The sequence below is a fragment of the Dermacentor variabilis genome, chromosome 1 (genome assembly GCF_050947875.1).
Source record: "Dermacentor variabilis isolate Ectoservices chromosome 1, ASM5094787v1, whole genome shotgun sequence".
NCBI lineage: Eukaryota > Metazoa > Arthropoda > Arachnida > Ixodida > Ixodidae > Dermacentor > Dermacentor variabilis.
This window is the reverse complement of record NC_134568.1, coordinates 135,655,149-135,680,258: the sequence shown is the minus strand read 5'-3', so window position 1 is coordinate 135,680,258 and position 25,110 is coordinate 135,655,149. Positions and strand designations below refer to the sequence as shown.

The 25,110-nt window shown below is 46.5% G+C and overlaps 1 protein-coding gene across 1 annotated transcript; it reads left to right on the top strand.

Moving 5' to 3' along the window:
• The first annotated feature begins 4,253 nt into the window (after positions 1-4,253).
• Positions 4,254-12,549, top strand: LOC142584991 (uncharacterized). Its single transcript, XM_075695397.1, has 5 exons — positions 4,254-4,455; positions 5,388-5,449; positions 8,166-8,258; positions 10,980-11,006; positions 12,363-12,549. Exons 1-5 carry the CDS (start codon positions 4,299-4,301, stop codon positions 12,471-12,473), a joined length of 450 nt encoding a protein of 149 aa, XP_075551512.1. The 5' UTR covers positions 4,254-4,298; the 3' UTR covers positions 12,474-12,549.
• Positions 12,550-25,110: the final 12,561 nt, after the last annotated feature.

The following is a 25,110-nucleotide window of genomic DNA, read 5'->3' as shown; positions in this document are numbered from 1 at the left end:
TACGGGTCATTATAGAATTCTTCCGCTGCTTTTACTATACTTTCGAGATTTCTGAAGATATTGTGCTGCTTATCTTTCAGTGCATACATCTTGGTTTGTCTTATGCCAAGTTTCTTTTTCAATGATTTCTGGCTGCGTCCATTTTTTACGGCTTCTTCAGTCTTTCTCACGTTATAGTTTCGAATAGGACCTATTTTCGCCTTGTTGATCAGTTTGACAGTTTCGCGTATTCTATCTTATCTTCTCAGTTGGACACTTTCATTCTTTGTCGTTTCTTTATTAGGTCATTTGTTACTTGGGAGGGCTTGCCTACTGGTTTCCTTGGTGCCTTGCCTTCCACTTCCGTTGCTGCCTCTGAAACCAGACTAGTTACGGTTTCATTCATCCTGCACTATGCTGGTATCGGCAGAAAGTATGAAATCAATTTCATTTCTTGTTTTACCATCAGGGCTTTTCCAGGTCCACTTTGAGTTGCTACGTTTCCTGAAAAATGTATTCATTATACGAAGCTTATTTCTTTCTGCGAATTCTGTCAACATGGCTTCTCTAGCATTCCTAGAATCGACGCCGTAGTTTACAATTGCTTGTTCCCCAGCCTTTTTTTTCCCACTTTTTCATTGAAGTCGCCCATTACTACAGTATACTGAGTTTGCACTTTTCTCATCGCGAATTCAACGTCTTCATAAAACTGATCTATTTCATCATCATTGTAACTGGATGTTGGAGCGTAAGCTTGAACTATCTTTAATCTGTACCTCTTATTAGGTTCGATTACGACTACTGCTACCCTCTCATTAATGCTGTAGAATTCGTCAATATTGCCCGCTATGTTCTTATGGATTAGGAATCCTACTCCGCATTGCTCTTTATCTGGGACACCTCTATAGCAGAAGATATGGCGGTTAGTCACCACTGTATAAACCTCACCAGTTCTTCTAATCTCGCTAAGGTCAATGATATACCAAACAATGCCTGATAGTTCCTTAAAAAGTCCTGCTAAGCTAGCCTGACTCGACAGAGTTCAGGCGTTAAAGGTTTACAGGGTCAGTTTCCATTGGCAGCCTGTCCGGACCCAGAGATTCTTAGCACCCTCAGCTGCGTTACAGGCCTGACCGCCCGCCTTGGTCAGGTGCTCCGCAGCTGCTGGGTACTGAGGGCCATGGTTTAGTTGTTGGAGTCATTTGTGAGGGGGTGGCCGTACACTGCACCAGGGAAGCCAATTCCTGTTATGATGAGGGAGTGTCTTTGTTGAAGCTTAGTGGGCCTTCAAAATTTGGCTGTACCTGGATCAGTATAGCCCCACACGCTCTCGGCATCTTTTGCCGGTGTCAGGCGTCACTCCAAGCCTGCAGATATAGTGTACTGAAGGAGGTGAAATTCACGCTCACTGCCGTCAGATTAAAAAAAGAGAGAGAGAAAAAAAGAAATAAAAAAGAGAATTCGAACTTCTGACTAAGGCAACCAAGCATTCGACATAGCTCAGTCAGATAATTCCGTAGGCGGCGAGACTATCTCCTCGTCGACAAGTACAAACAAGAGGGCCCTACATGCCTAAAAACTTCTTTGATTCGTGCGCCGTAGAAGTTCTTTGCTGATGGCGATGGGTAACTCGATATAGAACGATTTCTAAACGGTTCTGGCCTCGTAATTCGTAGTGTGAAAAAAGTGCATACACTGAAATAGATATGTTCCAATTCGGTACATGGGGAGCAGTCAGCATCGAAGGAATCACTGCTTGACCCAATCACAGTAGAGCAACCGGCACGCAGGCTCACAGCGCAATCACAGCGTTAGAACATAGCTGAGTGTTTCTCGAGAAAGACAGCTCTTGGCCGTAAAATCAACACAGTTGAGCTGGGCACCGAACATGCCCAGCACTGACTTTTAGAGGGCGGCAACCAGCCCCCCTTGCGTGGCCTGGCAGCTGAAGGCGAAGAAGGAGCCGTCCATGGGCACCCCCTTGTCCCACAGCCGCTGTTCCTCGTGAACCGCGACCCCGATCAAGTGCAGCGCCTTCTCCAGTTGCGTCTCCGAGGACGCACCCGTGATAGGGCTGGTCGACCGCTCCAGCACCAGGTCCAGAACTCTGAGCATGACGTCGTGACATCATGCGTGAAAATGGTGTGTTCAAAATCAAGAAAATACAATATGCGCCGTTAGGACAGCGTGGGAACCTTCATCATTGGCCAGGCTGGCTGCAGCCACGCGGCAGTGAACATCGTGAAATATGTGGCACCCGATTAACCATTCTTTCAGCTAAAATATCCATATTTATTTATACAGGGCTTGCGATTGCGGAATTGAAGCTGAAAGGTACTGGAATAACATCTATTCCGTTTGAATCCAGCGACTGCATGCGTCCACTTTCCACGTAATGACTTCCAAAATCTTCAACAAGGTGTTACGCGTAATTGTTTGCCTCAGTTGATGGGTTGGTTTATCGGGTTTAACGTCAGAAGGCAACATGCGGGCTACCACAGTTGCTGTAGTGGAAGGGCGGAGGCTACCGTTTAATTTTTACTACGTACCTGGGAATCATTAACGTGCAACAAGCGCACGGTACACGAGCGTTCAGTCTGTCGCCAACGAAGTATGGCTTCGTGGCCGGGACTTAGACCCACGCGACCTTGTACTCATTAGCACAATACAGTTGCCACTGAGCTACTATGGCGGATAGTCCCTCAGTGTGTAAGGAAGCCCCCTCTTGAAGACGCACCGAAAATTCCACCGCTTTTTATCATAATACAATAAATTAAAATCTCGAAAGCACTGCTAACCTCCCAATACCCATTAATTGTTCATACCTTGAGCATTGATGGGCTTCATTTTTATAATCACATGTTTTCTGGCGTAAATAATGTTACCCTATTATAAAAATACCAAATTTAATTTATAAAAATGTTCATCAGTGATTATGGCACAGTTTTCCATGCTCACAGGCAAGAATACTGCGTCCTCAAAAGTTTTTTTTTTTACCTTGTGTAATAAATGCAAGAGTAAAGATAAAAACGACTCACGGCAACTCTGAGTCAAGTACTGAACCAAGCGACTCTATTTTTAAGGTCGCACCTCAAGCACTTAAATGATCCCTTGAACAAACGCACTGCATTGTTTCTTTCAAGCTCTACTTAACGTTTTCCCTGAAACACCCTCTAAATGTTATCGGTGAACAGATTTGGATTTGACGATGTAATCAGACTTTGTTGAAAAATGCGCAGATGTCGAAGTGTCGGAAGCATGGAAAATGTTTTGTTGGTGTAGAAGTAAATTCATTCAAATGTTTTCAAGAGTGAGTGTGCATGCTAGAAATAAAGAAATTAAACCTGGAATGATAGCAAAGCGGCGCGTCTGTTGGGAAACGAGCGGGTGAGTTAGACAAGATCAATTTAGAAGTGTCACCTTTACCCTCATCAAAAAAAAAAAACACAGAGAGAGAAAAAAAGGAGCTACAACTTTCAATTTTCATTGCGCCGAACAGCAACTTTTGGATGTATATATATTCAAGGATATTCTAAATGGTTTAATTTTCTTAATGTATGCATAGTTCGTATTGCAGGTGGGGCATGAGTAACGTAAATTAATCCTGTATGATGTGGCAGTGAAGTACGTACAGTATTCTAGGTACTGTAGAAAGTATTAGTGTATTTCATGGCGCAATGTGGGTTGTACTCAATTATGGGAAATTTAGGCTGCATTATAAGGGGCAAGAGCCTCTGACATGGTTGTCTTTTAGCTCATGCGGCTTCTTCTGTAATTTAGGAAACACTAACGAGCGTCTAACTTAGAATTATGAGAAAGTTTTATGCGCCAGGCAAGGCGCGTATCCACGGAGGCCAGCGGTGTCGACTTCGGAGATCAGAGGGGAAAGCGAGAGGCTTATCAAGCCTGTCAAACTTTCTGAATGCCATATGAAAGAACCACAAATAACGCAAAATCACAAAAAGGAAAGATAAAGAGGAAAGGTCAGAAAGATTGCACAGAAATTGATAGCTAAGAGTTGAAAAAAATACACTTGGGAGCCTTGATACGGCCTAAGTGGAAGTGTTACTTTCGGTCTCGAATATCTTTTTCGCACCCGTAACGTCCGTGTGATGCAAGTACGGCGTGATGCCCACCATGATGGGCACTCCCCGCCAGTGGTGCAAGCTCACGCCCTATCAGATACCCTGTCTCTTTCCTGCCGGCAGAAAAGAGAGAGAAAAAGACTTTAAACAGATGGCAAGGGCTAGCCCTATTTAAGCGGGGTGAACGGAGCGTTGGGCAGTCTTGTTTCCGAAGCGCCTTGAGACTAAGCCAACATGAAGGCAGTTCTGATCCTCGCTATACTTTGCGTCATCACCTACGCTGACCACCACGAAGGCCACCATGGCAACCACACTGAGGAGCAAGAGCACCACCCGCATCATCACGGACACCATCATGGACACCATCATGGGCACCATGGATCCGTCTGTAGTGAGTCTCGTCGTGGTTTTCCTGGTGTACTTCAGTTGCCAAATTGAAAGGCGTAACGTATGCAAAGTCTATCCCCCGAATAATGTAAAATAGCTGCGGTGTTATTTCAGTCCGTTAGCCGTCTTTGTGAGGAAAAAAAAAAAAAAGAAAAACCCAGTCGCCTGCGTTCTTCAAGAAATGCACAGTGAACACAATAAGTGCAGTTGCATTGCCATGCAGTATTGCACTGTGCATACAATTAAAAAAAACAGCTTGACACAGTGGCAGAGAATACCTTAAGAATATCGCGCAGGTCAAAATATCACTATAGTGTCACGGAATGTTGCCGTTAAGTATTTTTTTTTCGTTGTCTTTTAATACCTTTTCGAGCATCGGAATTTTATGCATGTGATATTAGGATGTAGTATATCATCTGCTTCAAATCAACAGCAATTACCTTTTTGATTTCATCTCAATATTGTTTCCATCTTACACACATCGAAGTTCCTAAGATTATCTACACAACCTTTGTGAATGACTCTAAATCTCTTTTATTAAGATAAATTGTCACTCTCAAATAGTTTCCTACACTTGAGCTCTCCCATTTCTATTTTGTATAATCATAAGAATAATATCTTCTGAAGTTTTCAAATTACATTCCTCCACTTCAAGGACTCCATCGCGGAAGAGGATTCTTTTGTCCGGGAGAGTAGTCACTGTATCTGTGATCACTGTGAGAACAGTAAAAGCTATAGCAGCGAAGCTATATCTAGGAGATACAACATCATGGAAGCTTTTAGAACGCGATTTGGGCAAGATAATTGTATTTATTTATTTGTTTGTTTATTCTTTATTGCCTACGTTCTTAATTACACTGTAACTAAGAACGTAAGCCTGCAACCATCATTAAACGATCAAAATTCAGCCCGATAACAGTAATGTCTTCTTTTCAGACCTGCCAGAGGGGTCACTTGCTGCTGTGGTGGAATGCGTTCAACGAAACGTCACTGAGGAGGTACGCTTTCCACCTTTTTCTTTTTTTCATATTCCCAATCGGCCGTTGGCTAGGATCAAGTTGGTAAAAATACGCCACACACCACGTACCTGCGCTATTCTAAAATAGCCACGTGTGCTCATTACGTTTTCAATGTATTTTTGCTTTCAAATTATGCCAGCAGGCTAATCTAGCCTGCGCACAATTGCGCCACACAGACACCCAAGCTACTGTACTAGCGTCAATGCTCACGAGCGACGAGCCATCGGACTGCTGTTCTGACAAGGACGCCATAAGCTGCCGTGAGCGATGTGCGAGCTCGCAAAAGATGAGGGGCGAATTTAGAATGATTTTTACTCTTAGATACTGCGCGTCATTCGTAACTTGTCTTCGCTAATAGCATGTTCGCTATCGCGATTGGCCCGTGCCTGGTTTTGAAGATCACCCTGGAACACGTACCGCTTTCTGAACACATGGCCATATTTTACTTATTTATGGTATTGCGATAGCAGTTGTATGGACACTCCAGGCGCATTCTAGCCGTCGCCATCGGTGAGGCGACGATAAACCTTGTCCGTCGTACATGTTCCTCGTTTAGTCCGCGTCTTCGTAGCGCTCTTCAAGTATAAACCCCAAGAGCAGTAACACCGTCGCCGGGCGTCGTACGCTATACGTGCGCGTGAAAGCGCGCGAGCGAAGCCGACGATCGCAGCTCAATCTGGCGAGCGCAAAGGAAGGAGGCGGAGAGCATCTTACGTCGCGCGATAGGCCGCGGGGGGAGGGGGGCGTCGACGTTGCGCTCCGGCAGCAGCTGAGCATTTCCCGACCGGGCGCAAGGGGAATTGAGGATCGCGGCTCAATGTCGCGCGCCACGGATGAAAGCGGGGAGGCAGCGCGGGAGGGAGGGCAGCTTCGACTCCGCGAACAAGCGCGCACTTTGCCCGGCCGCGCGCGGTCGCACGCGCCGTATCTCTAAAGGGATCGGGAGACGGCTCGCACCTTTATGCGCGCTGTGTTCGCGCCGCTCTTGCGTTGAAGCAATGGACAGCGAGTATCCACGGTCATCGAGTGTGACGTGTTCATGCTTGCCTGTGCGAGAGGGCACCATAATTGTTATTCAGTTAGTAAGCGAATGTTTTCAAGTTCATACGGCCGATAAAACTACTATCCTTACTTCGTATAGCTGTCGACTAATTTGCAATCGCAATCGATGCTTCGCCTTTCGGGCGTAACTGCGACTTTATTTATTTACTTATTTATTTAATTTTTTATTTGCTTGAAAAATATACTGCAGGTCACTTCTGCGTGCCCAAGCAGGAGGAGGAATAATGCATCCAGACAAACAATATTTATTGCATGTCGCCAGTAAATATACAACGCTTCCCTAATACTACAATATGCAATAACACTGTAGTGAAAAGAATAATAGTAAGTATGTATACTGGTGAACAGAAAAAGCCGCGGAAATAACCAGTGGTCGCTTGAACTGAATATAGTACGCATCAAGAACAAGTCGAACAGAGAATGTTACTGGACACAACATTCCCTGTTCGACCACTGTAATCACTTCAAACCTCCACCGCCCGGTGTACTTTGTTTTGTTTAAGCATCAAAAAAATTTCTCTAACGATGGTGATACATTTTGTGATGAAAATATGCCATGTGGTAAATTATTCCCATCTATGTTCATTGACAAAAATAAAGGGGTACTTGCAATTATTTGTGCGTGGGAATAGAAAAGTTGAACTGCGCGAATGATAATACCGGGTATTTCTAGTTGACAACGCTTGCATAGAAGATGCGGGATTGAGCCAAAGGTCAGGATGCCATGGTTGATAAAGAGATTTCAGCTTGTTCGGAGAGTGACAATATTATTAGTATTCATGAGATTGCTAGGGTATGAGCTTCTGTTATAACTGTTGAATATAAAGCTATCCGATAGTCTTTCAATGTATCGAAGCTTCTTAATGTTCTTCTTGGTGTAGGAGTGACCCGATTAAGATGCTTTAAGGCAGTAACTTAACATTAGAAAATGAAGACAGTTTGTATTCTGAAGCACAGTTCGTGCTTCAGGAGACAAAGCTTGCGACACGTGGATACACAACGCGACCAATATACCTGGGCCAGGTTAGTCGACTTGTGATTATAAAACCTCCTATATACTAAGTGCAAGGCAGAATCTGGAGCCTCGCGAATGTGGAATTTGACATGCAGAGCGATATTCCTTGTTAGTAATGCGCTGAAACGGACTTATATTTAAATTTTTATTCTCAACGTTTCATTCCACAGGCGTTACAACCGTTATATATAGCGTGCAGAATGGTCGATACACGTGATAGCGGAGGCGTGGCTTTGTGCATGTCGATTATAAAGGGTAAAAAGAACAGAAAATCAAAACTATTTGGTACAAAATACGGGCCCTGGTTTCGAGTGGAGAAGACAATCCTATATATCACCACCAAGCAATGAAAGAGAAGCCAAACGCCTGCGTCCCCCTCCTATCCCCTAGGGCACCTTTACACATGCCTTCCCATTCTCTTCCAGTGGAGGATGAATAGTCCAAAGCGGAAGTATCCCTCTAAAAATAAGGACGTTTTCAAATAGACAATACGGCTCCTAGGCTTGAGACAACTAGCGTTGCGATGAACCATAATGCAGTTGCTTGCTCAGCGCACTTAGTAAAGTACGCAAATTGAAATTACTGACGCGATTAGTATGTGTGTACAATACTATGCAGGTCCTGCAGAAGCTGACCCAAATCAGCGAGAGTGTTCAGTGCGACACGATCCTCTGTGGTATCCAGAAGTTTTGCGAGAGAGACGGCACTTTGGTACGTTTTTTATTTGTTCTTTATTACCGTTCTCTACATGTCGTTCTTTGTAGATGCAAAACATGGTTTCGCGAGAAAATTATTAAACTGTCTGAAGAAGCATACCTTTAAGGAACTACCTATAGCATACGTAGTGATATATATTCTTGCGCCTATGGTTTTGCTAACACATAACGTATAGGACAGGAGGATAGGTTCTGCTTTGAGTGAACTGTAGCAGCCACAAAGATGGTACCCTATATAAGAATGTGACTGCAAACACGAGCCTTTTGTGGAGATGGTGGTCTAATCATCAGAAAGCGCAACGTGTCCTTCATGTACGATGTCCCAGTGGGCGTCTATACTAGCATGGTGGTGGGGGTGGTGGTGGTTGTGGTCGTGGTGATGGTGGAGGTGGTGTTGCAGCAAGCGAGATTAGCTTGGCATACATAGCCGGCAAATGCTCCGCCTGGGCCTCTTGTGAGTGTCACTGTCACCAGCTGTCAGCAGTATCACTGTCACCAGCTGTCGAAGAGCCCCGTGTCTCGTATGAAGCAGTCGTTGCGCCCTCTTCCTGATTACCGCGGCTTTGCGAAAACTACGCACATATTCCGCACGTGATGTCGTGGTGCTGACGGACTCAAAATCGTCGTTACAATGATTACACCGTGGAGTACCTTGAGACAAGTTTACAAGGCAATCTCTGGCACTGATCAAAGTTCTAATGAGCACCGAGCACGGTACCCCCCTCCTCTCGAAAAAAAAAAAACATTTCTGCCCACATCGACACTTTACCATAAAAGAAGGCAGAATAACAATATGAAAGAAACATTTTTTTTACTTAGTAGATCTTTATTTGAAGAGCATGATAGGGCAATCCTAGTAGCTGCCTACGATGCCACTGGCCTCAAGAATCTTTTTCATAGCTATTTAATGCAATATGTACATTAATACAAGCATGTACATAACACCTTAAACGAATCCGTGGCATTGCACGAAAAAACGAATAAAATGTACCATTCTTTTTATAATTCAGCCTGAGAGAAAGGAAAATAGTCTGAAGGAGGACAGGCCAATTCAAATTAGCCTCCTCAGGTTCAAGAAAGAACTACAGGTCTACCAGAATAGAAAATCCGGCTTGCTACCTTGCACTGAAGGACGGGGAAGGGAGACAGAAAGCGAAGCGCAAATTAAGGGCACCTACAGCGCGCGCAAAAACCCGTTGGCACCCAAAGAAAATCAAATGAAATGGCAACCAGTGGGGCCAAAAGAGCTCATCCTGCTCTAAGCATCCAGAAGACGTTAAATCCTGAGCAATTACAAGATGCCACCAATCGCATTTTAACTGCCCTGTGGTTCGAGCCTCGTATAGTGTACTTTATTTCCACCCTCAAGTCCAACTGCCCTAATAGTATAAGTTTAAAATATCATAACAAATTGGTCGCACCCGGTAAAATACCTGAGCACGTCTGTGTGGTTTGGACGATGGAGTCGGGATGAATCGTGCTGCGATTAAGCGAACTCGCTTTGGACCTTCCAGAGAAAGCGAAATCTCCTTCGAGTTCACTTGAAGTGGTCGGCAGTGCCAGCCATAGCTCCATCCGTGGGACAATTTCACCTTTTGTATATTTGAATATTTTTTTTTGCGCTTGCTTGTTAGATGAAACTGGTGCAAAACTTAAAGGAATTGGTTGCTTTTTCCTTTGTTTAGTATAAAAGACGCACAAACTGACTGCGCGCCCAACCAACATGCAGCGTCCTCATCGCACTATTATCAAGCTCTCTCCATTTCCTCATAATCGGGAGCAAAGGCATCCTGGGAGCCGTAGAGTTAGGGGAAAAAAAAGAAACTATGCATTCCGCAATGTACACCACCAGTACGTAGCACCTAAACTCGGGAGAAATAAATGTAGGGTCGACTTCGCATTGTCGCCACAGATTGCTTAGACACGTCAGTGATATGCAAGCGTTACATTATCATTAAGCGTTGTCCAACTTCACGACACTGCGACAAATATCTGTACGTGCATCAGGCTTTCCATTACTTTCGAGACTCTGGTGTTCCGGCAAAACATCGAAGGCCATGGTTTCGGTGCACTGCAGTGTCACCACTCGACTGTGTATGAGCTGCGCGGCGCCCGAGGTGGAATCAACAATAATAGCGGAGTTCGTTTAATTGAAATAAATTCAGGTCGTCAGAGGGATGGACACTTAACAGCCAACTGCCGTACACTCGTTGGTACCACCATCTCGTGGCAGTGCGAGACAGTGAGAGCCGGTACCAGTGCTGGCCAAATATAACGTGTCTTCTGAACACCACCTATCAGTTCGCAGCATACGCCTCACACACATGTGCTGAAAAAAATATATCAGCGCCACATGATGCCGCGGTTGGCGAGTAACACATTTTTGGAGCCAACCGGAATAATATAGCTACTACCTTGCCGCTATCTTGGAAGCTGAGTCATCACCAGGACACACACAAAGCTAACCGCGAATAAAAACGGCATCCTCAATCTGGGTTGAAGAATTTCTTGAATAAAATCCCACTTCTCAACAAAGGCCGAACAGTCTAGTATAGATCCTTGATTGCATGCAAGCTTAAGCTTGAAAGTTTGTCTCATTGCTGTATAATCCGGAAGTTTTCTTAGAGCTATGGTTGCCACCGATAAATACTAAAGTACCTGTTTTCAAATACAAATCAAAATGGAACTGAATACTTTTTTTTTTCACATTTTGCAGGAAAACAACCGAACCGACGTTTTCACGGTGAGTTTATTTAATGTCAACAAAGAATAACGCATTTTTATTTCGTGAATGATACCTCGCACGTTTACATGTTTATTTTCAACTTCAAATTATTGGCTGTGTATTAGGGGTTTAGAAGTAATATTCGATAAAGATTATGTTTCGCTCGAAATGACATAAGCCAACCCGATGCGATATTACAGGGGCCCTGGAACACTTTTTTGAGCACAGTAAAAAAAGTTGCCGAACTGTTAACGAGGCTCCTGTGAACATGCGAGCCAAATATTCTTGCACTGCATACAGCAGGGAATTGACAATCTCGCGTCAAAAGCAGCGAACAATCGCTTGCTCTCACATCCGCAATGTCGTCATATGTGCAGCGTCATCGAAAGGATTAGGTGCACCAACGCTATTGGCTTATTTTGTTATCGCGAGGGCATTGTCATTAGTACTTAACTACTAATTTTGAGCTAAATAAATGAAAAAAATAAGTGTGTCTGCTATCTAAAAAAAAATCTGAGAAAAAGAAACAGAAGTTCATTTCTGCACTGCTCGTGGCTGCGTCAGTGGCGTGTGGGCTCCGAGATGGTAGGGACGTGCTGAGTTGCGTAATCTACCGCGGCTGCCACGAGCCCTTTCGCCGCCGCGACCCTCAACTTTTGGTCGGGGCTGTGCCCTCTTGGCTTCACACCTGTGTACCATCAAGCGCGCTAGCGGAGAGAGAGAAAGCCATGAATCGTTGCGACAGCTCCCCTTATAGTTGAAAGATTCGAAAAAAATTTGTGGCACGAGATTTGTGAGAACATGTTCTGATAGTGAGGCCATCCGATGATTAGTTCGAGTGTTGCAGGGCCCCTTTAAAAGAAATTTAGGTGATGCGACCTGCAGTGATCAACTATGCCGCTGCTCCATTAAGTTTTGATAAACGCTGGAGTGTCGTTTCGGCTTGCTATAAAAGCAGTTTCTTTTTCTTATCAGACCTGGCAATGTCTGGAAGAAGTACACTAAAAATGAAACTGTGCAGTTTTACGCGCCAAAAGCAGGATTTGATTATGAGGCATGCCGTAGTGGGAGACTCCGGACCACCTCGGGTCCCTTAACGTGCACCTAAATCTAAGTACATTGGTGTTTTCGCATTTCGCCCCCATTGAAATGCGGCTGCCATGGCCGGAATTCGATCCGGCGACCTCGTGCTTAGCAGCCCAACGCCATAGCCACTAAGCAACCACGGCGGGTAAGACGTACAGTATGCAAGGTGGTTGATGTCGCGAGTGACAAATTTAATAGTGATTAAGTTTCAGTTATATGTAATAAAAAGTACATGAAGGTCGGAATTCCCAAATGTTGTAATAATTTTCTGACTTTTGATGTTTTCAGAGTGAGCAGAACCAGCAGCTCCGTGTAGCCTTCTATAGCTGTCGGCCCCAGCAAGTGGCCGCTACTGAAGAAGCTCCTCAGCAAGTTAGCGAAGTCGCACATGAAGCCTAAGTTCTGTAAATAGCGTTGAATCAACATGCGTTTACTTAAACCTCAAATAAATACGCGAACGCGCATCCTATGCGTTTCCCACCGTGCGTGTGTTCTTTTGTTGCGGAAGCAGCTTCACGGACATTTCTGAGAGCATACTTCTGCAAATTGTTAACAAGTATGGGTTGAGCAGACAACGCAGCTTCCTTTTTTGTTTATAGAAAACAAATAGAGCATGCGCCACCTATTTGTAACTATTTTATAGACCTTCATTAACTTCAACCACTTAACGGCGCTTTACTGCGAAATCAATAGGTCGAAACTGCATTTACTTTGCCTGCCTGTTTCTCGTTGTCCGTTGATCCATACTTATAGCGTTAAGGTGTCGTCGACAAGCCATCTCATTCTCCGCTTGACCCTCACCATAAAGGCAAAAACCAAATGAAACAAAGCTGTGCTTACGAACACCGCCACTGGTTGTCGAATTCCGAATAGCACATTGACGAACTGTGCGAATAGCAGCCGAACGCATTATCCGGTCGGCTACCACGCAGATTTTTCACTCGGCAATTTGCGCGGTTGTTTGCGTGCCACGCAGAATTGAGAATGATGGCGTCATGCATGTTACACCCCAGGCCACAGCAGACAATGATGAGAACGTTGTGAGCATCTTAACGCTGAAGTTGTTTTAAAAAAATGCTTTCTGGGAGAATGTTCTGATGCAGTAATTCATAGCAGAAGCGGATAAATAACTTAGATGAACATTTTTTTTTTGTAACGATATCTACAGCGACGGGATAAGTTCGCTACCGACACACGCACCCCTCAAGAAAAGGCAGAATCTGAGCATGACAAAAAATCGAGCGTTTTTCACGTGAGAAGGAAACGCTCAAGAGTTGTAACCTTAAGACCATTTGAATTGCCTTTACATCAAATGTTGCTGTACACACAAAATAAAAAAAACGCAATACTGTTTTATTTGTAGATCAATCAGCATGGGCCCGCGGCCGGGCTGTTAGCAACCTTCGCAAGATACTCCCTCAGCAACCCGTTCGTGTGCGCACCAACGTGGGGCGCCAGTGTCGTCGACGGCGTAGGGTGCCTCGATACTCGCGCCCATCAAGGCACACTACACACTACAGCAGCCGCTCGAACCTTCATGCGCGCTTCCTTGAATATATATTTGTGCCGTAAAACTATGAGAAAAGGCATAAAAACCACAATAGGGAATATTTCTTATAGCTCACTTGCATGGGGGTCATTACACTCTGCTTCCAGCTAAGTCCGTCTGCGGTTACTTTGTGCTGTGGCCTGCGTGCTTCTCGTGTGGCTGGACGGCCTCTACGGTGCCGTTCAAGCGACGACGCCGAGAGAGGCAGCGCCTGAAGACGCGGTAAAAACGCTGAATGTGGGCGGGCTTTCTTGACAACAAGGGCCGAAAATCGATTCTAAACTTGTTCCTTGTGGTCGACACTTTAGTCCTGCACGAAGTTGAAGCAGCAATAGGGCCGAAGCGGTTTTCCAGAACTATCCCGGTAACTAATTTGCGCTCTCTACATCACGCTCGCGGCTCGTTGGTTGCATGCATGAATCATGCGGTAGCAACGTCAGACAAAGCGACAAGGCGACATGAATGGCAAATGTAGGGCTAGACGAGCTAACGCAATTTTTCGATAAAACTGTCCTGCGCTATAGGTGTTTACATCGTCGCAGTGTGCAACGCTTCTCGTGCGGGAATACTTACCTGTTTTTATATTTTTGGTTCTTTTTCCCGAAAGAAAGATATTGTAACAAGCACCAGGAAAGACAAAGATATCAGGCATGAACTGGAGTTCTCTTTTTTTTTTGCTTTGCTTTGCTTTGTTGACTACTAGCTTCTTCAGTATAATGACTTCGCTAAACTGATCTCCTCTTTTAGCCAAAGCTTGCTGAGAAATCGGTAGGGTCGTTAAAGACAGTGGTGTATGGCTAAATCAAATGCACAGCCGCGCTAAATAGGAGCTGCAACACGCTGCCCGTGGTTTAATGGACTGCTACGCTACACTCTGGCGCCGACACACGAACAATCGGAGAATTAAATGCCGTTACAATTACTCATATATAATCAACTAATTTTGCACAGGCGCACAGATAGACACTGCAGGTGCGCAGAATGACTGTAGAAACATGCACTCGGGCAGATGAGCTTTAAAAACTGCACTAATCCATGAATAACTTTTTCTGCCAGCAATAGATTGGCTCCAGTCACAGCATTTTTGACACAGAAAATGGTATGTAGTCCAGTCGGTTTAACGTTGTCTGGAGAGGTATGCTCGACGTCGTGGTGAGGGCAGATACGTGGCAGGTGATCGATGGTTTCCTTGCACCTACATGAGTTGCGCGTTGGACTATGGACCATTCCAATCAGGAATATTAAAAATGTCAAGCGCCTTCTATCGACTTGCAGCAAAGCACCATCCACCATCCACGGCATGGCAAGAGAGAAAGAAATGACGCATAGAAAGTCCGGGAGGTTAACCAGAGATAGTTCTGGTTGGCGACCCCGCTATGGGAGAAGGGGCAGGGGGATAAAAAGAGAAAGAGAGTAGAATGGGAGATATAAAAGTACAAACAAACCGCAAGAGTGACGCAAGAAAAACGAGCACAAACAAACCTCAAAACAATACAGTTCGCTCTATAGCATAGCTATACGTATATAGCTACTGCTTTCACCCTTGTTCTCTAATATCCTCCTACTGCTCCTTGCTGCTATAAGCAATACAAGGGATCTGTGCGGACGCCGACAACTTAGGGCTAATATGTTTTTTTTTAATTAGAGATAGGTTCAACAAAAATGAGGGAATTAAATCAAATGTGTATGCTAAGCAGTGGCCGACACAAACCGGGTGCTGCTGTTACTACGTAATAAAATCATTTAACTGGCATCTCGCTCCTTCGAGTCTTTACTGCAATTAGTATAATAGCCTGTTGAGAACAGAAGAATAAAAAGCCCGCCATAAACACGCGCACGGGCTATGGGACACGGGGTTCCAATAAAGAAGTCTCATGGAGTCACTGTAACCTACGGACGCCAGTTTCTGCATTCAACACAGCTTGAGAAGGACACTGCCGTCCGCGCAACCGATCGTCACCACGGCATCATTCGAAGCGCCGCTGTACCCGAGTCATCGCCGCTGCAACCGAAGCATTGAAAGAAACCGAGTCGTCGCCTCCTACCGACTTTCTAGTGCTCTTTACCGGACTCGATGACGAGGTCGATGGCCACGCTAAAATCAACGCCAAGATTGAAGAGCGCGAGATCAACGACGATGAATAGGAAGCCGAATTTACCGTGGCCATATACAGTGCCACGAGAAGACCTTGCCACGCCTTCAGCAGGGTCCGATTACGTATGAATTCTTTCGCCGTTTTTGTATTCCTATAGCGACCACCTCAAACCCTTTGCGATGACAGCAGGCATGTCACATGCAGGCGGTCGACACGGCAGGCAGGCGTACGTTAGCGCAAACGCCGAAGCACTCGCACTAAATTGAGCGCACAGCGCTCAATTTAGTGCGAGTGTCAAGGAACGACGCAAGTAATCAAGAATGCAGTTAGCTTCCTTGCTTATTTTAGTGCGAAAGCACTACTAGCGTACCAACCTGGATTTTGCCTCTGTCTGCATGAAGCCTCTTTTTACAGCCCAGCGCATTATGGCAATCACAACCGACGTGTAACCGATGCTGGAAAGGAACCTCGACCGTCAAGCACAGCAGCACGGTGCTCTATTGATTAGGCCACCATCCCCATGCGTACTTCTCTTACTCCAAAGCCAGCAAGCTTTTTAAAACGCTCGGCGTGTGCACCCTATACCACTTCCTCGTCTTCTTTCTTTGTGACAACCATCGCGTGACGTCATGAAGCTCAACCGTGCTCTTTATGAAATGTGCACGCGAGCCGTGCCGTGCCGCTTAGTCACTCCTCTATTACGCTTCGTCCAGCGCGCAACGACGCCCAGAGGCGTATGCGTGAAAAAAAAAAGATAAACAATAACAAAATCGGTGGATACCACGCACTGTGAGAATCGATGTAAGCAAAGCTTTGTACGCTGTTTGCTTTGATTACCAATAATTAGCGGCGTTGCTGGGGGCGAATGTGTAATGTCTTCAGCGTTTAGTCCAGTTCGAGAGTGGTGCGTTGATGTTGCCTGCTACCTTGCGTGCACCACTACTGTTTGTCCGCGTAGTTCACAGACCCCACAGGGAGGCGTGTTTGCTTGAGGCGCTGTTGTGTATCACTGTTCATAATGTCTGAGAGGGTTGAGCATTATCGTTGTCTCACATGGCACATCGCATCGTGGCATAAGTGTCAAACTTTATTTGAATTATGGGGCAGTACGCAATTCAATTACTTATTATAAAATTGTATGTATACATCGTATACACATTTTACTGGTCGGCACCACGTCCACGTTTCGCTACGTAGCGGAGACGCTCCTGCTCCGCGCGACGCTTCTTTCGGGCCTGGGTGGCCTCGACGCTGAGGGCGCGCTTTGGAGCCATTTTGCTGGCGCCTGTTTACGTGTTCCTTCTGCATACGTGGCCAGCACGCTGTTGAGACACCAGCTACAAGCTATGGATGATTGTAAAGTTTACACTATCACAGCCCTGCCCGCGAGCTCCTCAGCCCAGCACCTGCATTCTTGTCGCTTAGCACAGGACGTGCCATACGAAAAAACTACACATCCCGGCCCACGGCGGTGCCGGTCGAGATGGATGGATGGATGCTATGAGCATTCCTTTTGGAACGGGGCGGAGGGTTGCGTCCCTAAGCTTTTATTATATTGCCTAATGTTCTACATAAGCTGAAAAAAGAAAGAAAAGGAAAATTTTGAATTATGTGGTTTTACGCGCCAAAACCAAAGAAAGAAAAGGAAAAAAAAAGAAAGAATTCCCGTCACCAACCTTTCTGAACACCTAATGGGAACTTAGTTTTTGTAGGCCTCTGTAGTTCGTCCTTTCCCTACTTTCCTTCAACCAAGCTTCCAATCGCCTCTGATTAATTTCTATTGCGGACATGTTTACTTTCCTCCTGTCGCTGAACCGAGAGCTTCAAGGAGGCCAGCAGCGCCTAAATCGACAGCTGGGCCAGCACGCTGCTCAGCTGTCGAATCTTCACATTCTAATAAAACATGCTTCGTCACTTCCTTTGCTTTACCGCAGCGAGCACATGCTTCTTCTTCCTTGTTGTATCTCACTTTACAAGTGCGTATTCTAAGGCATCTTGATCTCGCTTCGAAATGCAATGAGCTTTCCTTTGAGGGATTATAAATTGTTCGCTTCCTGATTTCGTTTTTTTCTGTTAAGTAGTTACTCATAGCAGGTTTATTTTCCATTTTCGCCACACATGAGATTACTTCAGCCTCTCTGCCTTTTCGCTTGACGTTCTTTGTTGCCATGCTGCTCACCATACTCATCCCATACTTGCTAGTAAGCTTCCTAGTTATTTACCTCCATTGTGATTCAATGTTTTTCCTGTACAAATTTCTCAGCACTCTCCCTGCTTCTTTACTTTCTGCCGTATTCCTTAGTCGTTCTTTATAATCAATTTTACTGTGCGCTTACCTCACTTCAAAACCGGCCCACCCTTGTATAGTCTTCCCGTGAGCGCCCAAGGCGAGGCATCCCACTGACCTTTGGTTGCCATTAAGTTCTTACTATAACCCGGACTTCACGCAAACAACCGCATTTCCAAATGCAAGTCCTGGAACCATATTACACCTTTCCACATACCCCGGAGAACCTCGTACCTATTGTATCCCCATAGCGCTCTGTCTGTGCGACCGGCCTGAGTGAACGTCTGTGATTGGAACGCCTTTTCTGCTACCTGTTTTCTTTCTCCTTTTCTTCTTTGTTTTTCTTGTTCCTTCTTTTTCTCCTCTCGCTCTTTGTCCTCTTTACAACCCGTATATTCCCTCCCCAGTGCAGGGTAGCAAACCGGAAACGCCTCTGGTTAACCTCCCTGCCCGGAAAATAAGCCGAAGGGGCCCGGAAAGCTTCGCTTTAAAACAGATAAACAAAATAGCTGATCCCTGCCGGCTGGCGCGCGCCTACGAGTGGTATTTTTCTTGAAGTAGCGCAGTCTTACCAGCGCCTCATTTGCCGCCAGCGTTTGAAACGATGTGCGATGCCCCAACAGAAGATAACCGTGCTGTGATAACCGCAGCTGACTTGCGTGTTAGTCCAACGTGTCCTGAGCAGCGGAGCATAATCTAACGCCGGCACGCCAGTTTAAGGCATGGGTGGCATCTCTGGCCGCGCTTTCGTATGTTATTATTAGCACTTGTGAGGTATCCGCAGGAGACGTGAGCACGCCGTCAATGCCGATACAAATTCGTGCAGCGACGTACTTTCCAAATCACCACCGCACAAGCACATCAACTACATATATCGGCTCTGTGAGCGGCTAGACGAAGTGACATGCAAGCGCTGGCCGGTGATTCGGCGACAAATATTAACTTCCCAGGGGCGGTAGAGCACGCTACGCCGTTCATTTGTATGACCAGAAAGAATGGCGACGACTGAACGTCACAAAAGCACCCGCATGAGGTCTTGAATATTAACCTGTAGCAAGGAAGCGTGCCATATAGAAAGGTAGGCGCACGGGCAGGCGGTGGATAACTGATTCGTAGATGAACAGCTTTCTGACACAACAAAGAATTCAAGTTCATTCGAACTTACCGTGCAATCCTTTGACAGGAGCCGGAGAATCCACAAGGCTGCGCGGTCGGACCTTGCAGTAGCGCAAAATGAGGGAAATAATGAAACCAAGGACGAAGCCGCGGCTGCTGGCACATCCGAGACCACCACAGAAACCATGCGGGCCATATCACTAGAGGAAAAAGAGCGCGGCTACAGTACGTGGTCGCGGTATACGCGCGGCGCTCCTTGGGCTTGCGGTTCCGCGATGAAAATAAAATTACACCCCTTTAAGAAGTGTACCAGTCCACCGTCATGTGTCGCTGTTGTCGGGAAAAAAATGTCATGGTGGCGGGTGCCTTGTGTTGTGTGTATAATAAGTTGCGAGATCTGAAAAACAGTCGTATTTTCTGTTTTCATCATTCAGTAACCTGCCGCCTGCATCGGCAGTGTGATGCCCTTTCGTCGATACGTGTTGTCGGCCCGTATTGGCAGGGACATGACCTCGAAATATGGTGTCCTTATGCCATTTCTTAAAAAAAAAAATCACTATTTGTGTAAATGAGCGTTAAAGTCACTGGTGGTGAAGCTGTTGCTTCTTTAAAGTTAAGAATGAGCGTTATTGGTTTAAGCCTAGAAAACAAGAAAATTACAACGGTAGGTCTCATTTTTGTCCAGCATTCCAATTTTATCCGAAAAGAGCCAGTGAAAGCAAATTTACAATAAAGCTAAGGCAACCGACGATCTGCACGCAGCCGCAAGCCTATACATGCACTCCAATGAGAGTAGCCTGCCAAAGTTAAGGTCATGTGTCAGCTAGCGGCTCAAGCAATTTTTTTTTCATTTCTGCATCCGTTCTGCCTGCGTCTGCGACACAAACGAGAAGTCGGAAAGTAGATAAATTGGAAGTGGTGGGGGAAGCGGTAGCGTAAGGGTAAGTGTACCAAGCTCCCAAATGCAGAATGCTGCAAATACATGGGCTAACAATAACGAGAGGTGTTGTTGAGCGAGGCTGCAGACCGATACGTCACCAAAGACAAGGCCACGTTCCTATGGCGGTGAACAGCGGAAATGTACATCGACAACATGTCAACAAGCGTGTTATTCATACTTCATTAAGGTCGTTGCGTGTTTGTGTTGTGTCTAGCACTAGTGAGTGGTGTAAGAAATGACACTGGAGAGAGAAAGCGCTTTATTTGCACCCGTCAGAGAGCATCGGTGATTGGGGTGAGACGCAGCTCCTCCTTTCACCGTCTACCTCCCCCCTAGGCGTCGGCCGAAATTAGTTGGCTTCCGGCGGCGGCCTGAGCTTGACCGATGACTTGTTTTTGGGCTTGTTCTTCCTGGCTACGGAGGGAGGATTACCACGACTCTTTGTTCCCATCTAGACCGTTTAGCGCTGGGCAAGCCCAGAGCATGTGATTATGCTTTCACAGTTTTTGCATTGGGAAGAGTGCACATCAGGATGTCATTTGTGTAGGATATGCGGGCTTGGGAAAGTACCCGTCTGCAGTTTTCGCCAGATTACTTCTTCCCTGTTTGTGAGAGATAAATGGGGGGGGGGGCGGGGGCGGGGAGGTTTTCCTGCCCATTTTGTAGTGTTCTAGAATTTCTCTGTATGTGGTTAAGTCTCGCTTTTTGGATAGGGAGTAGTCTGCCTGCGCTGGGGCCCGGTGTGTGAGTCCTCGGGCGACTTCGTTGGCGATCTCTGATGTACTCGTTTTTATTTTAACGCGAGAGCGTTAAGGAGGTCGTGTCGCAGAAAAGCCGGTGTCGTCGGCGGCGTTGGCCATGAGCGAAAAATGGCAGAAGGCAATTCATAAATAAAAACAACTTGCAAGATGGGTTGAGTGGGAATCAAGCCCGGGTCTCCGGAGTGAGACGGAGACGCTACCACTCAGCCATGAGTTCGATGCTTCAAAGCGGAACAAAAGCGCCTCTAGTGAATGCGGTGTCACCTTAGAAGCGTGCCGTAGAATGTTATACTGCGGTGTATATCGGTAATTATGAGCATGTAAATTACAGAGGTCGCAGTTAAACGCGTAGCGAAGTATGTTTCCGCTACATTTCTTCTGCGCTTGGCGCGCACGCAGAGTCATCTCGCGGCAAACACAGAAGACCCCCTCCTCGCAACGTACGGAGCTGCCCCGACAGGTGGCGTGCCGCTCGCCCGCACGACGCGGCCTCTCTTTCCCCTCACAGCATGATTCCTAGGTGCAGCGTCCGATGCGGGGCGCCTCTGACGTGACCGCTGTGCCGTAGCGCGTCTGGTGGGAAAGCGTGCCGTGCGATGTGTGTCGGGCTGCTGGCGAGTAGTCATGCGTCCGCGTGGTGCTCCCAAGCGAGATGGAGGACGATCCCATCGAGCGGTCAGCCCCATGATTGCGTCAGCCTTCATGGCGCGTCGCGGTTCGGCTGTTCGTGCCTATCACGATGTTTGGCTCGCGTAGATCGTTTCTCCCTACAAGACACGGAGTTCTTTGGTTCGTTCCGCTTGCTCAAGCGCCCGTTTCGTCTTTGTGGGACTCAAGAACATGCCGAGCGAATGAGTTGGCGGTGCGAACGGGGTGCGATAACGCTATCGCGTTCCACTCTTGAAGGCGAAGCTTAAGCTTCCTCCAATTTTTCAAGCGTCAAATGTAAATTGTCATCACCGCAATTCCATTATTCTGGTTGATGGGTTTGTGATTGCCAGGGCAATGCCGCCATCTCTGCCTCCTCTGGTGAAGAGTGTCTCACGCCACAGCTCGAGATTAGCTTGCCTTTGTTGCTCACTACTACTGCACCGTAGTGCCCTTCTCGGTACTCTGCTGCATCTCTGTACACTACCCCTTCATAGTACAATATTTAGCGCCCACAATTGACCAAGGACAGAGTGAAGGGGGACACACGAGGGCTACTCACAACTATTTTATTTTCGGAAAGATACAGAACATACGTACCCCAGCTATCAACGCTGAGCATGTGCAACAAGAGTGGTCAGTAAAACAGAAACAGTTTATAAACAGATTAAGAAGGTTCAACGAGTATTTAAAAAGGCAGTGACTACAGTGACGGGGCCCGGTACTTTAACATCTGCACTACAGTGACGGGGCCCGGTACTTTAACATCTGCACTACAGTGACGGGGCCCGGTACTTTAACATCTGCACTACAGTGACGGGGCCCGGTACTTTAACATCCGCACTACAGTGACGGGGCTCGTCACTTTAACAGCAACACTGAAGCGACGGGGCCGTCACTATGATTACACTAGCCATTGTACTATGATGTTGGTATCGGGGGCGAGGACACTTACCGAGTCGCCCTCTGTCGGAAGCGCCTTACATGCGTACGCGTAGTCTGAGGGATAACTCGGTGCGCTCCGCATAGGTTTGGCTATCGGCGCTAAATAAAGATACTACGCGGCAGCCCTCCTGATCATTTTTGCAAGTACTCTCGAAATGACACAAGTATTTTACCTTTAAAATAATAATGTTAAAAAAATTATGGGGTTTTACGTGGCAAAAGAAATAATAATGTTGGACAAACAGAAAGCACACAATGGTTTACAGATGCTATCTTTTTACCTACTACGTACGGTAAGCTGGGACACTGTGCGCGGTCACCGCGATCGATTCCCCCGAACCGTTTTGCGTGAAACGTAGGCAATCGCCGAGAGAAAACTATGTGAAATATGTTCTTATAGTTGCAGCGATCGCACGGGTTCGCGGTGACCGACTTCGCGTCTGCAAGCATGTCCTCGCACAATGTTTCGCTTTCGCTTCGAGCGCGTTTTCGCATCGTGCCGTGAGCTTTATGCCGCAGCATACGAGCATCACGGCGACTTGTGATGTGCCGTCGCGATGATTCAGTCTTTTTCTTTTCTTCTAAAGTCTTCGAAGCTTCAATATCATCATTTCTCAAATTTCATCGAACTGCATGTCTATCGGTCGTCTAAGCGAGCAATTACCCGCTGCTTCTCTTTCTTAATCCAGTACAATATTCATTGTCTAGTGCTACACAAGCATGAACATATGCCATGCCTTTCTTAATGTTTTTTACCGTTCTCCTTCCATTACAGTTAACTTTCTTTCTCTTTCTTTATTATAATCATCATAGGTATTACAGTGCATACGCAAAAGATTGTTGGAACCAATAGCCGCTAGCTAGTGGATGGGTCCGGATGCGAAATGTAATAGACATGCGGTACAAGCATAGGAGGATCAATACAGAGGATGAAAGCAACACATTAGCACATTAACAGAAAAAAAGATTTTTTTATTACAGCATACATAAAAATTATCACCAGTTACATAAATTATCAAACCGCAAAGAACAGAACGCCAAGCATGAATACAGGCACCAAATCAGTGGTTTGTAGCTAATAAATACGATTTCAGTGCTCTGCCGAAATTTTGTGTTTCTTTTATTTTGGTGGGTAAGTTGTTCAATGCCTTAACTCAAACAAATTCAAGTAGTCTTTTTCCGCATACCTTATGTACAGGAGGCAGGTTGACATTTCCAGCGGCAGTACTTCTGGTAGAACGTGAAAAAAAATATGGACGCACGGAAAGGATGATTGCGTTTCACAATATTGTTTACATAATAGCTATTTTACGTCCACGCATAAAATCGAATGGCAATAGGTTTAGTTGATTGAACAGTGGTCTGCTGTGTGTAACGGTGCTTGAGTGCGCCATTATTCTTAATGCCCACTTTTGTATGCAACCAGATGGAGCATAAGAGAATGAAGCTTCAATGCAGCGATCGCACGGGTTCGCGGTGACCGACTGCGCGTCTGCATGCATGCCCGCGTTCCGCTTTCGCTGCGAGCGCGTTTTCGCACCGTGCCCTGAACTTTATGCCGCAGCATACGAGCATTTGACAGTACACAAGCAACTATTGTTGCGTGGATGTTATCATACAGTATCTGCCATCAATCTGTTCATAGACCAAAGCTTCATGACAGTCGGGCAGTGCGCGCGGGCGAGCGTCTCAGTGCGCACTTTTGCTACTCATCGAACATCGCAGCCCGACGCCGTATCACAAATCTTCCTCGGGGAAGTGCTTGCTGCACAACCGAGTTGTAGCCAATGGCTGCTTGCCGGTTCTAAGTTTCGCGATCCAAGCTTCACGCAGCTTTTTGTCCTGCGGGTGTGTCTGAAGGCTGACACCGGGCTCCGTTGTGTACGTCCAGCACTGCGGCACCGAGCAGTAGCCTACCATGTTGGGCGCCTTGAAAGGCAGCCACTACCACTAGTATTTTCAAGTGTTGTCAAGCACACACCTGAAGCGGGAAAACCTCCCCCCTAAATCAGAACCGCAGCCGCAAGTGGAGACCTTAAACTTTCGTTTTCAGCTCGCTTCGGCGCTTCCGAAGCAGTCGACGCGGCCACTGTGTCCACGTGATGCTTCATACCACGTCACGCGCCGACGGCGGCGCCAGCTCTCCCAGGGGTGGAGCTCGCCCCCAAGAGGGGCCTTTTCCGAGCACGTGCTTCGCCAGTCACAACGGACACCTCATCCCTACACGTGTTTCGCCAGTCAGAAGAGCAATCTGTGACTGCACATGTGTCGTTAGTCAGTCGTTTTTTCTTTCGTTCTTTCTTTGTTCCTCCACCTTTCCACACACTTTGTGGCAGTTGCCACGGCCGTATTACGGGGCCTAATAATCATCATAATAATAATCAATGCATTCCGTTACTGCACGGAAGTTGCTGACATCGTGAATTAAATTCACATGGAATAAAATCTCGCGGTCCGTGAAGTGCTCGGCATCCCCATAGGCTCCAGCACGGAGAAGCTCATGCAACTGGGGGTCCACAACACTTTCGATGAGGTTGTCGAGTCACAGAAGTCAGTCCAGGTTATCAGGCTCGCTTCCTCGCCTGCGGGGAGGCGGATCCTGGAGGCGCTGGACTTTAACCCACTGCCGTCAGGGAAAGGCGCTGCGCGCTCGACGCGGGGTCGCGGGAGGGCGGCACGGTCTCGCCGTTCCCA

What these genes read in the sequence shown, in the direction of transcription:
- LOC142584991 (XM_075695397.1), top strand. Translation starts at nt 4,299, where the DNA reads ATGAAGGCAGTTCTGATCCTCGCTATACTTTGCGTCATCACCTACGCT. An exon ending in GCACCATGGATCCGTCTGTA is followed by an intron (nt 4,456 to 5,387) that starts GTGAGTCTCGTC and finishes TCTTCTTTTCAG; the next exon opens with ACCTGCCAGAGGGGTCACTT. An exon ending in ACCGAACCGACGTTTTCACG is followed by an intron (nt 11,007 to 12,362) that starts GTGAGTTTATTT and finishes TGATGTTTTCAG; the next exon opens with AGTGAGCAGAACCAGCAGCT.